This window comes from Augochlora pura, chromosome 5, assembly GCF_028453695.1.
Source record: "Augochlora pura isolate Apur16 chromosome 5, APUR_v2.2.1, whole genome shotgun sequence".
NCBI classification, from domain to species: domain Eukaryota; kingdom Metazoa; phylum Arthropoda; class Insecta; order Hymenoptera; family Halictidae; genus Augochlora; species Augochlora pura.
Genome location: NC_135776.1, coordinates 18,299,810 through 18,313,958, shown reverse-complemented (window position 1 = coordinate 18,313,958; position 14,149 = coordinate 18,299,810). Strand labels below are relative to the sequence as shown.

Genomic DNA, 14,149 nt, shown 5'->3' with positions numbered 1-14,149 from the left:
AAAGTGTAGCAACTATAGCAAAGTTATTCTAAGCTCGCACTATGCTGAAATCGTTGATCCGCAGAAACGTCCGCGATCCAATAAAACGCGAGCGAAGAAAAAGGAAGCTCAGCTCAGCGCGGCGGCGGCGCGAACACGTGATACAACATCGGGCAGAGTGAAAGTTTCGGGTTTAGCAATTTGCCCGTTAGCGTTGTTAGGTCTCGAAACGTGTGCGACGACGCGTTCCGCGCGGTTATCCCGCCGTGTTCCTGACGTAATTCCGTTTGTTTCACGCGGAACAGGCGTCCGCGCGCGCGCGCTCGGCGGGGATGGCAGAGCCACGCGGAACGGGTGATTTAATTAGGCGCAGGAAAGTCGAGCGCGGCGTGTCTTACTTTCTTGCGGAATCGCGGATCGTAATTAACGAGCATCGCCCGGCGAGAGAAAGAAAACGGTAATATTATTTTTAGAGCTTGCCTGAATTTATGATTCCCCCCTCCCCACCCACGCGATGCGTTCGATGATTTTTCAACGAGTTCCGTGAGAACGGAGCCACCGTCTCGCTCAGGGATATCGCGCAGCCTTTTTAATCGGATCGATCGTCCCGCGCGAACGTGTTCCACGGATTCCTGCGAACACGCTCCGCACTGGTGGCAGATGATAAAATATAGTAGTCGACGGTGCACACAGCCTGCTTTACTTTCAATCGGTTGAATATAATGATCTCGATAATTATATAATATTTATTAAATGGTATCAGAGGACAATTTTCATATTTTAATCTTTTGCACTCGGCGCCATCATGGATGTTACCTACCAGCGCTTATAAACATTTATATTATTATATAGTATAGGATATATATGTATATGTATATATATAATATTGTTATAATAATATTCGATTTATATGAATTTGTAGACATCGAGAAATTTTTGCAAATCACTAATAAACAAGTATATGCCGAATATACAAATTTTACTATGAGTTGAATTATTTCCGTAAAAATTGTTGATTTGTTATTGTTAATTAATAGTAGAATATATCGAGACGAGTATAAAACAATTTAACAATATTTATGAAATACACGATAACTGTATTTTCACGAATACATCAATATATCGAATGAACAATCATTGTGCCTCTTTATTTATTGCTGTGTCAGATATTGTACAGCAACATATTGATTGCACAAAGCGGAAGCCTAATTTTCAACAATCGTATAATTCTTAATATTATTGATACCATTTTTACGATGCAGTGACGAAAGACAGTTTTCAAATTTTAATTTCTAATTATTCTCTAAGTTTAATTATTTTATTTTAATAATATTGCTGTAAAGGATTATAGGTGAAACTGATTTTTAACTAAAATTTGAAATATAATATCTTTAAAGTTGCTGTGTCAGTCAAAGTTATAAAAGACTTATATAACAGTATATTTCAATTAAATATTGTATAAGAAAATTACCATAATCAATTTCACTCGAATATCAAATGAACTACAATCGAAATTTCTATTATAAGCTTATTATAATTTAAATTTAAAATTCCTTATAATTACATCTTATATTAAAAATCTATTATAATTAAGCTCGCTCCTATTTAAAATCAATTAATTTAAATTTCTATTCAAACTCTATTGCAATTTAAATTTCTATGAAAATTCTATTACAATTTAAATATGTATAATAACTCTATTACAATATAAATTTCTATTCAAATCACTAATTAAAATAATTAATCAAGCACCATGCTTGTACTCTGTACAACCAGGAATAATTAACGACGCATTGTGCATAATTTTATCGAAGTCTTTTTACTTCACCGAGTTCTGCGCAGACAATAATAATAGCCTAAAATTACATCGTCTGATCATTATTATCATCGTTATTTTATTACGAGACCATCTGGTAATTTTTTCAATCTCGCAAGCAAGAAAGCACACTTAGAGCGGATACAATGTTGCTGGATCCTACCATACATATTATAATCATGAGAAACAAGTACGTTTTAAATGGAGAGAAGAAGCATCGATTGTTGCTTAACCAAGGACGTTCACACGTCCTCCTGAAGAGAGTAGGATGCAGTAACAGGTCAGACGCACCGGATTTAAGTTATAAAAATCGTAATCCGGCAATAGCAATGTTACGAAATTCATGGCGATATTTTTCGATTCGAAAATTATATGGTTTTGCTTATGGAAAATATTAATTTTTGTACGAAAGAAGTTTTATCGAGATTTGTGAGTAGAAAGATGTGGAGCTAAAATAAGATACGTTTGTTTAGAGATTAATTTATAACGAATCGATGTTAGTTCCAAATATAGGAATAGAGTTTATGTATACATATATCCATTTATATAAATATAGTAATGTAGATATAGATATATAGATATTTAGAAATATAGAAATATAGACAAATAGAAATATAGAAATATAGAAATATAGCCATATAGCAATATAGCAATATAGCAATATAGCAATATAGCAATATAGAAATATAGAAATATAAAAATACAGAAATATAGCAATATAGCAATATAGCAATATAGAAATATAGAAATATAGAAATATAGAAATATAGAAATATAGAAATATAGACATATAGAAATATAGAAATATAGAAATATAGAAATATAGAAACATAGAAACATAGAAACATAGAAACATAGAAACATAGTAATATAGCAATATAGAAATATAGAAACATAGCAATATAGCAATATAGAAATATAGCAATATAGCAATATAGCAACATAGAAATATAGAAATATGGATACAAAAACAACGCGTCTTAGATTTGTTGATTTATTATTTTCGTAACTAAGTCAATGTAAAGTCGAAAATATAGCTATATAATGAAACTATATATAAATATAGTGACATATAATAAATATTGTATATATATCAAATACAATAAATATAATAAATATAATAAAACTATATATAATCATAACTATATAGCGCGAACGCAAGGGTTCAAACCCCGTAGAAATAGCCCGCGTCGCACTGAAAATTCTACGACAGCGACGACACCCGAAACGGTAACGGGTTAAAAGACGTACGATCGTCGGGATCGGTCGCCGAGCGTTAATTGTGAGAGAACGGGGCCCGGTCCCCGCGCGCAATTAATTTCTTTCGTGCCCCATGGCAATTTCGCCGGTGGAAGCGCGGCGCGCGCCATCGATTACGCGTGTTACAGATGACAGACGCGCCGGGGTCGATTACACCGGTCCCGGGCGCAATACCAAAAAAGGAACGCCGGCTGAAAGTGAAATGGCTCGCGCGCGCGCGCGCGCGGAGGCCGATTTCGCGAGAACGAAAGTGTTTCGAAAGTTTCTCGGATCGGAACCAGCCGCGACCGGGGGCCCGCTGCGAGGAATAGTCCTTTGTCGGAAACGAATTCCTCGCGGTGAAGAATTTCGTCGCCTTAACCCCTTCGCGCTGCGACTCCTTTTACGTTGAGCGGCGCTGATTTGTTCTTAATATTTTTTTTCATAGACCCGGATCATTTTTGCTTTCTAGACTTTGCTAATAGAAAAATTCAATTTGATTTCGATTTATAAGAAATTAATAATTTATAATTATCACGAGTTTGACTCGTTATTGTAGGGCAAGGGGTTAATACCCTTTGATATATTTTATATTGTTGCGAGCTTCGTCGGCTTTCAGTGAAATTTTGGAAAATGATGTAAAACAAATTTGTCTTTGCATATGTATAAATTTTGGATTTTTCTTTTTTTGCTTCGTAAAGTTATATAATATCCGAACATCCAAGCGCTTAGACTTCGAATCAAATTCTTTTATACGCAATACCTAATACTACGCTTGAACTGTGCCAAATTAAAATTTCATTAAAACCTCCGTTAACAAAATAACAAATTGAGTTAACAAAATAACAAATTGCGTTACCAAAATAATAAATTACGTTACCAAAATAACAAATTGAGTTAATAAAATAATGCAGAACCCAGATGCGAGGCTCGTCGTCTTAGAGGTCAAAAGAGTGGTTTCCAAAACGACGGATCGCGTATGCGAGTGACAGAGGCTGACCGCATCCCGGTAACGGAATACGGAATGTTTGACCGAACCCAATTGGCATACCGAATCGTGAAACGCAGCGTAGAACAAAGACGGTGCCACATTCGTGTGGTTTCATAGCACTAAACCTACCAAGGAGATCAAAATAACAGATTCCACAATTTTTCTTATAAAATTTTTTAGGTTATAGAGACTTTTATATAGGATATTATTAAATGAATATCATGGTGGATGCATAAATTATAATACAAATAGCAGAGAATATAAATAAATTCAGTCTTGTCATTCTTTGTGTCCATCCAGTCTTCACACAATTCGGACATTTTTATTTTTCCTGAACAGCCGGGCCATTTTGTTGCAATATAAATTACCAGGTTTTAAAGGGGACGCTTTCAGCTTTAATTTAAGCTAAGTTGCATAAAAATTCTTCCACACGAGCCGGAGTAATAGTCAATCAAAGCGGTCGCTTTAGATTATCATCGACTCTGTAATCCCACAATTCGGCCATTTTGATTTTTCCTGAACAGCACGGCTATTTTGTTGCAATATAAATTACCAGGGTTTAAAGAGGACACTTTCAGCTTTATTTTAAGCCAAGTTTCATAAAAATTGTCTCACGTGAGCCCAAGTTATAGTTAATCTAGCCGGCCGCTATGGATTATCATCGACCCTGTAATCCCACAATTCGGTCATTTTTATTTTTCCTGAACAGCACCGCCATTTTCTGGCAATATAAATTACCAGGATTTAAAGAGGACACTTTCAGCTTTATTTTAAGCTAAGTTTCATAAAAATTGTTTCACGTGAGCCCAAGTTATAGTTAATCTAGACGCCCGCTTTGGATTATCATCGATCCCACAATTCGGCCATTTTTATTTTTCCTGAGCGGCCATTGAGAAATATTATAATTATATTTCAATATATTCCTGAATCATATTCCTTATCCCTTTTTTCATTACATTGAATTATTTTCTTTCGAACGTTATTAAATCACCTTACACGTCAAGCAAAAAATTTGCAACAAATGCTTCGAATGAAATGAACCGATTCAAAAAAGGCAGCCACCCGCGCAACAATTAAAGACCGCGACGATCAAAGTTATCTGCGATCGAACCGCGTACTTTGCAACTTTTCTCCAACAATCTATTCGATCTCGAACGCCGATAGAATCATGATTACAAACGGGCGTTCAACACCTGCCGCACAACCGGCAGAAATTAAGCAAGGACGCTCTTTGTGCGATCCGATCGAATCCCGCGCGCGGATTCCCAGGCGATTAACAAAAGCGTTTCAGCCGGCCGGCACAAGTCAGACCGTTCGAGTCACGGCACAGCTCGCCGTCATCGTCTAATTGATCTGAATTAAACTCTAATAATCCGTTAATGCGAACTGCGCCAGGCGTCGTCGAACTCGAAAAAAAACCGCGGCTTCCTAGGTGACTTGCACACCTGTACCACCGCGCTGCGCGGCGCACCGCGGCGCAGCCTCGTCGCGGCCGATGCCCGTGCATCGCATACGAAACGACAGGAATTAATATTCCAGCTGTGTAAGATATGATGTGCGGAGACTCCGGGGGCATTATCCACGGTTCCGGTCATGAATACGCATGACCGGCCACTTTTCTTTTCCTCCCCGGTTCACTCGTAAAACCAGGGGAGGCCTACGCGCTCTGCCTCCGCTTCTTCCGATCCTCTTACTTCGAACTCGCGTAATCGCCGGCTAATGGTCGTTTAACCAGTTAACCGTGGCGATCTCTTCGCAAAGCGCCCACCAGCGCGCGATGATCGAGCGACGACGAAGAAAGTTACCAATCCAAATTATTTATAATATTCATTTGTTTGTTTTATTTAAAATTGACTTCCAAATATATCGACGTTTACGGATATATTTTAGTTTTCGCTAAAGTTACAATTTTAATGTGAAATTGCAAGAAAATTTTACGCGTGACGGTTTCAATCGTCGTGACGCAAAATTCTGCCACAACTCCATAACGGATATAGTCGTTGAATATAGGTAATTGGTTGATTGCTACGATCCATGCAACGCGGCAGTAACTGTAACTCAATTTTTAGCGAATTTTAAATGAATTTAAGAAACTGGTACAATAATAACCTTTTGCACTCGAATGGTGACTCTCAGGCACCACTGATATTGTTCTGTCACCCTTTAAAACAATTTTTATAGCAACAATGTTTAATTTTAGAAAAATTGTTAAATATGTTAGTATGAATCACGAGAATTAATTTGGTATATATACATATATAAAATACACTTCGTCGCTTAAATTGAAAATGCTATGAGACAGAAGAATTATTTTAGATTTAGAGCTGAAATGGCTTCGAGTGCAAAGGGTTAACAACTTCCCCATGCTAGTGACATAATTACTCAGCAGTAATATGAATTTATTTATCTTTCAGACAATTTATTTATCTTTCAGACAATTTATTTATCTTTCAGACAATTTATTTACCTTTCAGACAATTTATTTATCTTTCAGACAATATATTTACCTTTCAGACAATTTATTTATCTTTCAGACAATTTATTTACCTTTCAGACAATTTATTTATCGTTTAGACAATTTATTTACCTTTCAGACAATTTATTTATCTTTCAGACAATTTATTTATCTTTCAGACAATATATTTTTTTCCTTCAGACAATTTATTTATCTTATGTACACAAATATCGCACTAGAGCGCGAGCTAAAAGATAAATAAATAATAAAACTATTGTTCCTGAACTAAGCATCTTACCAAAAAGAAACCATTTCATCAAAATAATTTATCAAAAGAAAAACGACCGCGTAAAATCTAATTTCGCGACTGAATCGGGTCCAGCCGGGTCCGCGAGATCGATACCCGGCCGTTCCAATCAATTACCCTTAATTTGTCAGCGAGCCCGCCGCGCGTCAACACCGCTCGCAAGAACAATCCTTAACCAACCGCGAACCAGACCCATTCCATCATTCCGCGGCGGCTTTTTTTTCTTCTTCTCTCTTTTTTTCTGGCCGTTGGTGCCTCCTCGTCTGAAAGACAAACACCGGTGGCGACACAGCGGTACGCCACGGGAGATAATCATCGTCATAAATTCATCATCATCACCATCATCGTCAAGCCGCGCCGGAGTATAATCACTCGTTAGCGGAGGCACACTATGCCGGCGGCGAATCACTGTCAAGGCTGCCACGCTTCGCGGAATAACGAATTCCATCGGCAGAAAGGGCCTCGTTCTACGCCATTCTCTCTCTCTCTCTCTCTTTCTCTCTCTACTTTCTCTCTCTCTCTCTCTCTCTCTCTCTCTCTCTCTCTCTCGCTGATATTATTCAGCGCATAACGCTGCGAGATGATTTATTGGCCGCGCCGTGCAGAGCGAGCGGCGAAGTTAGCGTTTAGCTCTTTCGTATCCCAGAGACAACTGTAATCGAGTGCAACGAACCAATTTTGTGGATTGCGAGATCTGTTACACAGTATTTATTGCGCGGATTCTGGTTTTAGCGGTGTCTTGCGATTACGACTTCGTTCGTATTTATGTTGATTTGTATTTATGTAGATTCGTGATTAGTTTGTTGATAGGGTAGACAATATTATAATAAGTTCGTTTCGAGGGGTTATTTAACAGAAAATAACGAAATTGAGGATATTTTTATATATTAGAATTGAGGATTATTGGCGAGATTTTAGAATTCTTTACTCAAAGACTTCTAAAGCAACTCTGCACTTCCTTTCAAAGGACAACAATTGTTAGTCCATTTTTGTTTAAACATTGTAATTGAAAGGGAGGATTCGCCCCCTTTGATTTTGGATTATTGCAAACCCTGTAATCCCACGACATTTTTATTTTTCCTGAACAACGCGGCCATTTTTTGGCAATATAAATTACCAGGTTTTAAAGGGGACACTTTCAGCTTTAATTTAAGCTAAGTTGCATAAAAATTGTTTCACGTGAGCCCAAGTTATAGTCGATCAAAGCGGTCGCTTTGGATTATCATCGATCCTGTAATCCCACAATTCGGCCATTTTTATTTTTCCTGAACAGCACCGCCATTTTGTTGCAATATAATTTACCAGGTTTTAAAGGGGACACTTTCAGCTTTAATGCACCCTAATTTCCATCAAAATTGTCCCACATAAGCCCGAGTAATAATCAATTTAAGCGCCCAGTTTGGATTATTATATCAGGTTATGTCAGAGTTCAACCATTTTTATTTTTCCTGAACAGCACGGCCATTTTGTGGCAGTATAAATTACTAGGTTTTAAAGGGGACACTTTCAGCTTTAATTTAAGCTAAGTTCCATCAAAATTGTCCCACATGAGCCCGAGTAATAATCAATTTAAGCGCCCGGTTTGGATTATTATGCCAGGTTATGTCAGAGTTCGGACATTTTTATTTTTCCTGAACAGCACCGCCATTTTCTGGCAATATAAATTACCAGGTTTTAAAGGGGAGACTCCAAGCTTTAATTTAAGCTAAGTCGCACAAAAATTGTTTCACGTGAGCCCAAGTTATAGTCGATCAAAGCGGTCGCTTTGGATTATCATCGACCCTGTAATCCCACAATTCGGCCATTTTTATTTTTCCTGAACAGCACCGCCATTTTGTTGCAATATAAATTACCAGGTTTTAAAGGGGACACTTTCAGCTTTAATTCAAGCTAAGTTCCATCAAAATTGTCCCACGTGAGCCCAAGTAATGATCAATCTAGGCGCCTTAACCTAACTTCAGTCTGACTTACTGAAATATTATTTCAATAATTTGAAAATAATATTTCGTCTTAACTTAACTCAACTTTTATCCAACTTACTAAACTATTATTTCAGTTTATTCTCAGCTTAAACTATTATTTCAGCAAGTCGAGAATAATATACTTCGTACGAAATAAAATTTGTTTGTTAAGACTATCATCCTCCACCTAATTCTCATCGAGATCTGTAAGTCTCTCATTACCCACATTTTCTAATTGCTTATTCATGTATTTTCTCGGAGATAGCTCTTTCCCCAGCACTCTCAACCATCTACGCATGTGCACGCAACGCATGCCGCGGCAGCATCTGCACCTGCCTCCAGCATAATATTCCCTTCGAGAATCCCGGCTTTCTTCCGCCTCTCTTTCACGTTTCACCTCGTATCAGTAAATTCACACTGAAAACCGCTAATATCCTCAACCTCTACTCTCACACGGATGTAATTCCTTTTAACCCTTTGCATTCGAGTGGCGCCTTTGAAACGCCAATGAAAATTGTTATTTAATTAACAAAATAACGTTGACAGTATTGAAGACCCTTCTGCTGAAAGCGTAACAGTTTCACGAGTCAGAAGAGTCAATTTCGCGTGCATAAACTATACTAAGTACTATACTATAGCTGGTTAATATAGCAATTTTGGATCTAAGCATAAAATAGTTCCGAGTGCAAAGGGTTAAAAGGAATTACTCTGTAATGATTAATTTCACATACATAAATTATACTAAGTACTATACTATACTACAGCTAGTCAATATAGCAATTTTCGAACTGAGCATAAAATAGTTCCGAGTGCAAAAGTTATCTGTAATTATTTCAACGCCACTGAACAATTTACAAAATTCAATCATCTTATCCAATCGAACTAAAAATGAAAAATTAAGTTTACTTAACAACAATTACGTATTTTGCAAGGGTCATTTACCTTTCTCGCAAATACACAAATAACCTTCCCTAACGAAATAAAATTCTGTCAGCGCTAGCGCTTATCTATTGCAGCGATAAATAAATTATCGTCGGCCGTGTCTATTCATAAAATTGTTAACCATTACCGTAAACAATAAACAGCGATTCCGCCGGTAATAATGGCCTCGAGTATGCGGCGAGATGCAACGGAAACGGCGCAGCGGCAAAGAAAATCCGCCGCCCACGTTACATAACAGTAATCCTGCCCTATCAGAGAGCGAGCAATAATCCTACAGGCAATTGACGGCAAATGGCATTAAAGAATACGCATTCGCGATGGGGAAAAATGTGTGAACCGAATGCGAGAAAACGTGGACGCCGGATCGACGACGGTGGTACACGCATATTATACTCGGATCAACAGGGAGAAACAGTTAACAAACCTGACAAGTCAATCGGAATAAATAATAGCGAAATGAGGGCTATGCTAATTCCGGCCGAGAGAAAAGCTATCTGTATCGACATATACTATACATATACATGTATATGCATGTGTATCGATATGTATACGTGGACGAAAGACGCTATATTTATTAATGCTTTACATTAAATTGCAAATTATTATTGAAGAAGTTAAGTTCAGGTAAAAATTAAGTTGAGGTTATGTATAAAATAAAATATCCATGCAAATTTATATGAGAAGACCACGGTTTTATCAAATGATAACAATATTGTTCGATGATGGAAATTTAAACGACAGTCATTTTACATCGCGAATGTTTAAAAAACCTTTACGTCTTTAATATATCTAATAAAAATATAATAATAAATAATAACGTCTAATAAGTATGTAATAATATGATAATATCGAATAAAAATATAATAGTATAATAATATCGAATAAAAATATAAATAATATCTAATAACTGTGTAGTAATATAATAATATCTAATAACTATATAATAATATAATAATATCTAATAACTATGTAATAACGTAATAATATCTAACAACTATGTAATAATGTAATAATATGTAATAAAAGTATAACAATATAATAATATCTGATAAAAATATAACAATATAATAATATCTAATAAAAATTGTTCGAGCCATCGAATTTTGTGACAAATACAAATCGAATAATATCCCATTGTCCCTTAACATAAAAGCAGCGGCAAATTCAATATCGTATAAAATCCATATCTATGCTATACACATTCCGAGTAGCCACTCCTTCGAAATTAAAGACCTCGGAGACTTAAGCCAGGAAATTCCAACACCGTTAATACTAAGCCAGCGACTTTAACAGCCGTTGCTCCCTCCGGGGCTCATCCGCGGACCTGACTGAGCAGAGGAAAGGAAACGACAGAAAAATGCTGAGGGAGCCAAATCTAATCCTTTTAAACACAGGAACTCTGACTTACTTAATTAAAAACGGAACAGCGCGAACGGACTTAATAATATTCGCTACTGGATTAGCAGAACGAATAATCGCCATGGAAATTAACCCTTTGCGGTCTAAGGCTCTAAGATCTCTATCTCCACGTTTCAAAATAATCTTCATCAAATTTACTAGTATTTAAAAAATTGTTAGGTTATGTTAGGTTAAGAGCTATTTGCAGCATAATAGAGTATTTAATAATAGCAGCAATTAGCGACATTTCATGGAAACTAAGTCAATTATTATAATTATTAACATTTTATAATTCGCAACAATGCGTTTCTAGAAAATAGAAACCTAACCTCTAAAAAATAATCTTCCTGCTAATTTCTATAAAATTGGCTAAGACAAATGTAAAATTGTACCATTGTTAGATACGCGTTATCTATTTTAGCCAAATATGAATTTATTAAAAATATTCTTAAATCTTTTTAAAAAATATTTGTTGCTGTTGCAGTGTAGATATCTTTTATTTTTCCTGTCGGATAAATATCACTTGATTCACGATGTTTACTTGATTCACAATATTCACTCGGAAGAACTTCTTTTTTTTTCGTATCGTCATTGGAAGTTGAAGACACGAAGTCTATTGAAAAAGCTTCCATAAATAATGTTATAAACAGACGCTATGAAAAAAAGTTGCAGAACCTTTTCCACGCTGCTTTATTAAACATTCTTATATTTTGCGAGCCTCGAGAAAATTGGCGTAAAAATTCGCCGAAATAATTTCGATTGTCAAAAAATGTGAAATCGAGCGTATAAATTATTTCCATCAATATTAATAAGCAGGTGGAGAAAAAAAATTGACGGACAAAAACAGGTATCGGGTGACGGTAAGAAAAAGTTGTCCCAGCGAAGAATCGCGACGATGTTCTTTTCAAGGTCACCGCGCAGAGTAGTTTGCATATTTAAATTGGTTTTTTATAATCTGAAATTGCGATCGGCATCGAAACGAGTTGTGTAAAAAACTATAAAAACTATGATCGCGATGGCCTTGGAAGGCGAACAATGTTACGCGAAAGCGCGGAGAGTACAAAAGACTTTCGATCGGAAAATTCTATAATTTATTGGATGATGTTTTTAGTAAACATTGAAAACTGTATCGACTGATTAACAATTAGTATATAATAATATTTCAATATTAAATGATGGAGATTAGGTTCATTTCGAAGCAGAGTATAAATTAGAGTTAAAAAAAAATTTAGAAATTTAAAAATGTAAAAATTGTATAACGTTGACGTAAGCTTGACAATGAGTCAATAAATGAATCATTAAAATGTTTCGAAATGATATTAAATCCTTAAGAATCGCATAACGTTGACATAACCTTAAAAATTGTATAACATAGACAGAACTTTGGCGAAGAATCAATAAATAGATAAATAAAATGATTGAAAACGATACCATTCAATCCTTAACAATTGTATATCGTTGACATAACCTTGTCAAAGGACTAATAAATAAATAAATAAATAAAATATTTCAATGGCACCTGAAATTAGCAATAACGCAAAAATCATTTTTTCTGTTCCAGGACGAACCGTAATCCGTGGTGAAACGTGCGATCGTTCTTGTCGGCTGTTCGAAAGTCGAGAAGTCCCCTCGGAATCCCCGGTGTCTATGATCCCGTGATAAAGCCAGTTGTGCGACGATGTCGTCGAGTGGTGAATTTTCGACGTTGTCGAGCGGTGAAGTGACCGGGACAGGCGATGACTCGTTGCCGAGCTCCCGTGAAGCGACCGCGGAGGCAGCGAACTCCGGGGGCGGATTTATGCCTCTGCGCGAGTTCCTGGACAGATTCTCGTTACCAAGGGTGGTTAGGGTGGAGGGCGCCGGTGGGAGACCGATACTACTCTACAAACAACAGCAACGATCGCTCAGAGTCACGGCCACCCTGCTGATGCACCGTTACCGTCACGACGTTAAAGTCGGCCCGGAAATCGTGATCCCGGAAGGATACCCCGGTGAGTACCTTCTACGCCTTTCCATTTCTACCGTGAACCTTATGAAAATCACCGTTCCAAACTGTTATTCAATCTTATTCAATTTTAGTTAATTTTAGTTAATTTTAGCTACCTTTAGTTAATTTCAGTTAATTTAATTTAATTTAATTATACTTTATTTAATTTAATATCATTTAATATTATTTAATTCTAAATTTAGGAAATCTTAGGAAATCTAATTTTATTTCATTTTATTTCATTTTATTTCATTTTATTGAATTTTATTGGATTTTATTTTATTTTATTTTATTTCAATTAATTTTTCCTGAGATCATTTGCAACAACTTTTTCCTTTGCAAAAATTCTCTCCGACGCATCGTTATCGAGTTATTAACGGAAAACAATGACCAATGAGAAGCAAGCTCGGTTAGCGTGAGGTATACTAGGTAACGTGCGATTGGTTACTGTTTTTCGTTAATAACTCGTTAACGACGCGTCGGAGGAAATTTTTGCAAAGGAAAAAGTTACTTCAAACAACCCCATAAACATTTCTAGAACATCCAATAATTATAACATAAATTCTGAAGTATTAAAATTCGAAACCCATACACGAAAATTGAAATCCACCGCGATTAAAAATATATGTTATATAAAACTTTTATTTTAAGCTCACATAAACTAATTCTACCATTACTATTATTATTATTACGTATTTTAAAATTTTGTAAATATTCACCGTCCCATTTTAGATACAACAAATCCTAATCAGATATTAAAAAAAGCCTAATATTATAAATTTTAATATATAGTTCTGTCCTAAAAGAAGAACAATGGCAGGTATTGTCTTATAACAGTTATAATATTATTTCGGTTCTCTATGAAAGTTTAAAGAATCAAGGGAAATATCATAATGATTTCCAACCCCCATAAGAAACACATTTCGCACGGAAACCCTGAACTGGCTAGGACGAAAGGGAAATTACACTTCTCTCGAACACCATACGCGCATCGAGCAATTAGTGGTGGCACGCTATCCCCACCCGTTCCTAGAACTGTCTTCATGGTTTCTACGTATCGCACTGCCACCGGTA

The 14,149-nt window shown here is 36.2% G+C and overlaps 1 protein-coding gene across 2 annotated transcripts in view; it reads left to right on the top strand.

The window, feature by feature from the left end:
* The first annotated feature begins 12,662 nt into the window (after positions 1-12,662).
* LOC144469854 (uncharacterized) overlaps positions 12,663-14,149 on the top strand; it is a 65,058-nt gene continuing 63,571 nt past the window's right edge. For both annotated transcript variants that reach the window (XR_013494055.1, XM_078180539.1), the window contains exon 1: positions 12,663-13,079. Coding sequence is in view for 1 of the 2 variants with exons in the window: in XM_078180539.1 (XP_078036665.1) it covers positions 12,767-13,079 (313 nt within the window). In the remaining variant the exon portion in view is untranslated. The remainder of the gene's footprint in view (positions 13,080-14,149) is intronic.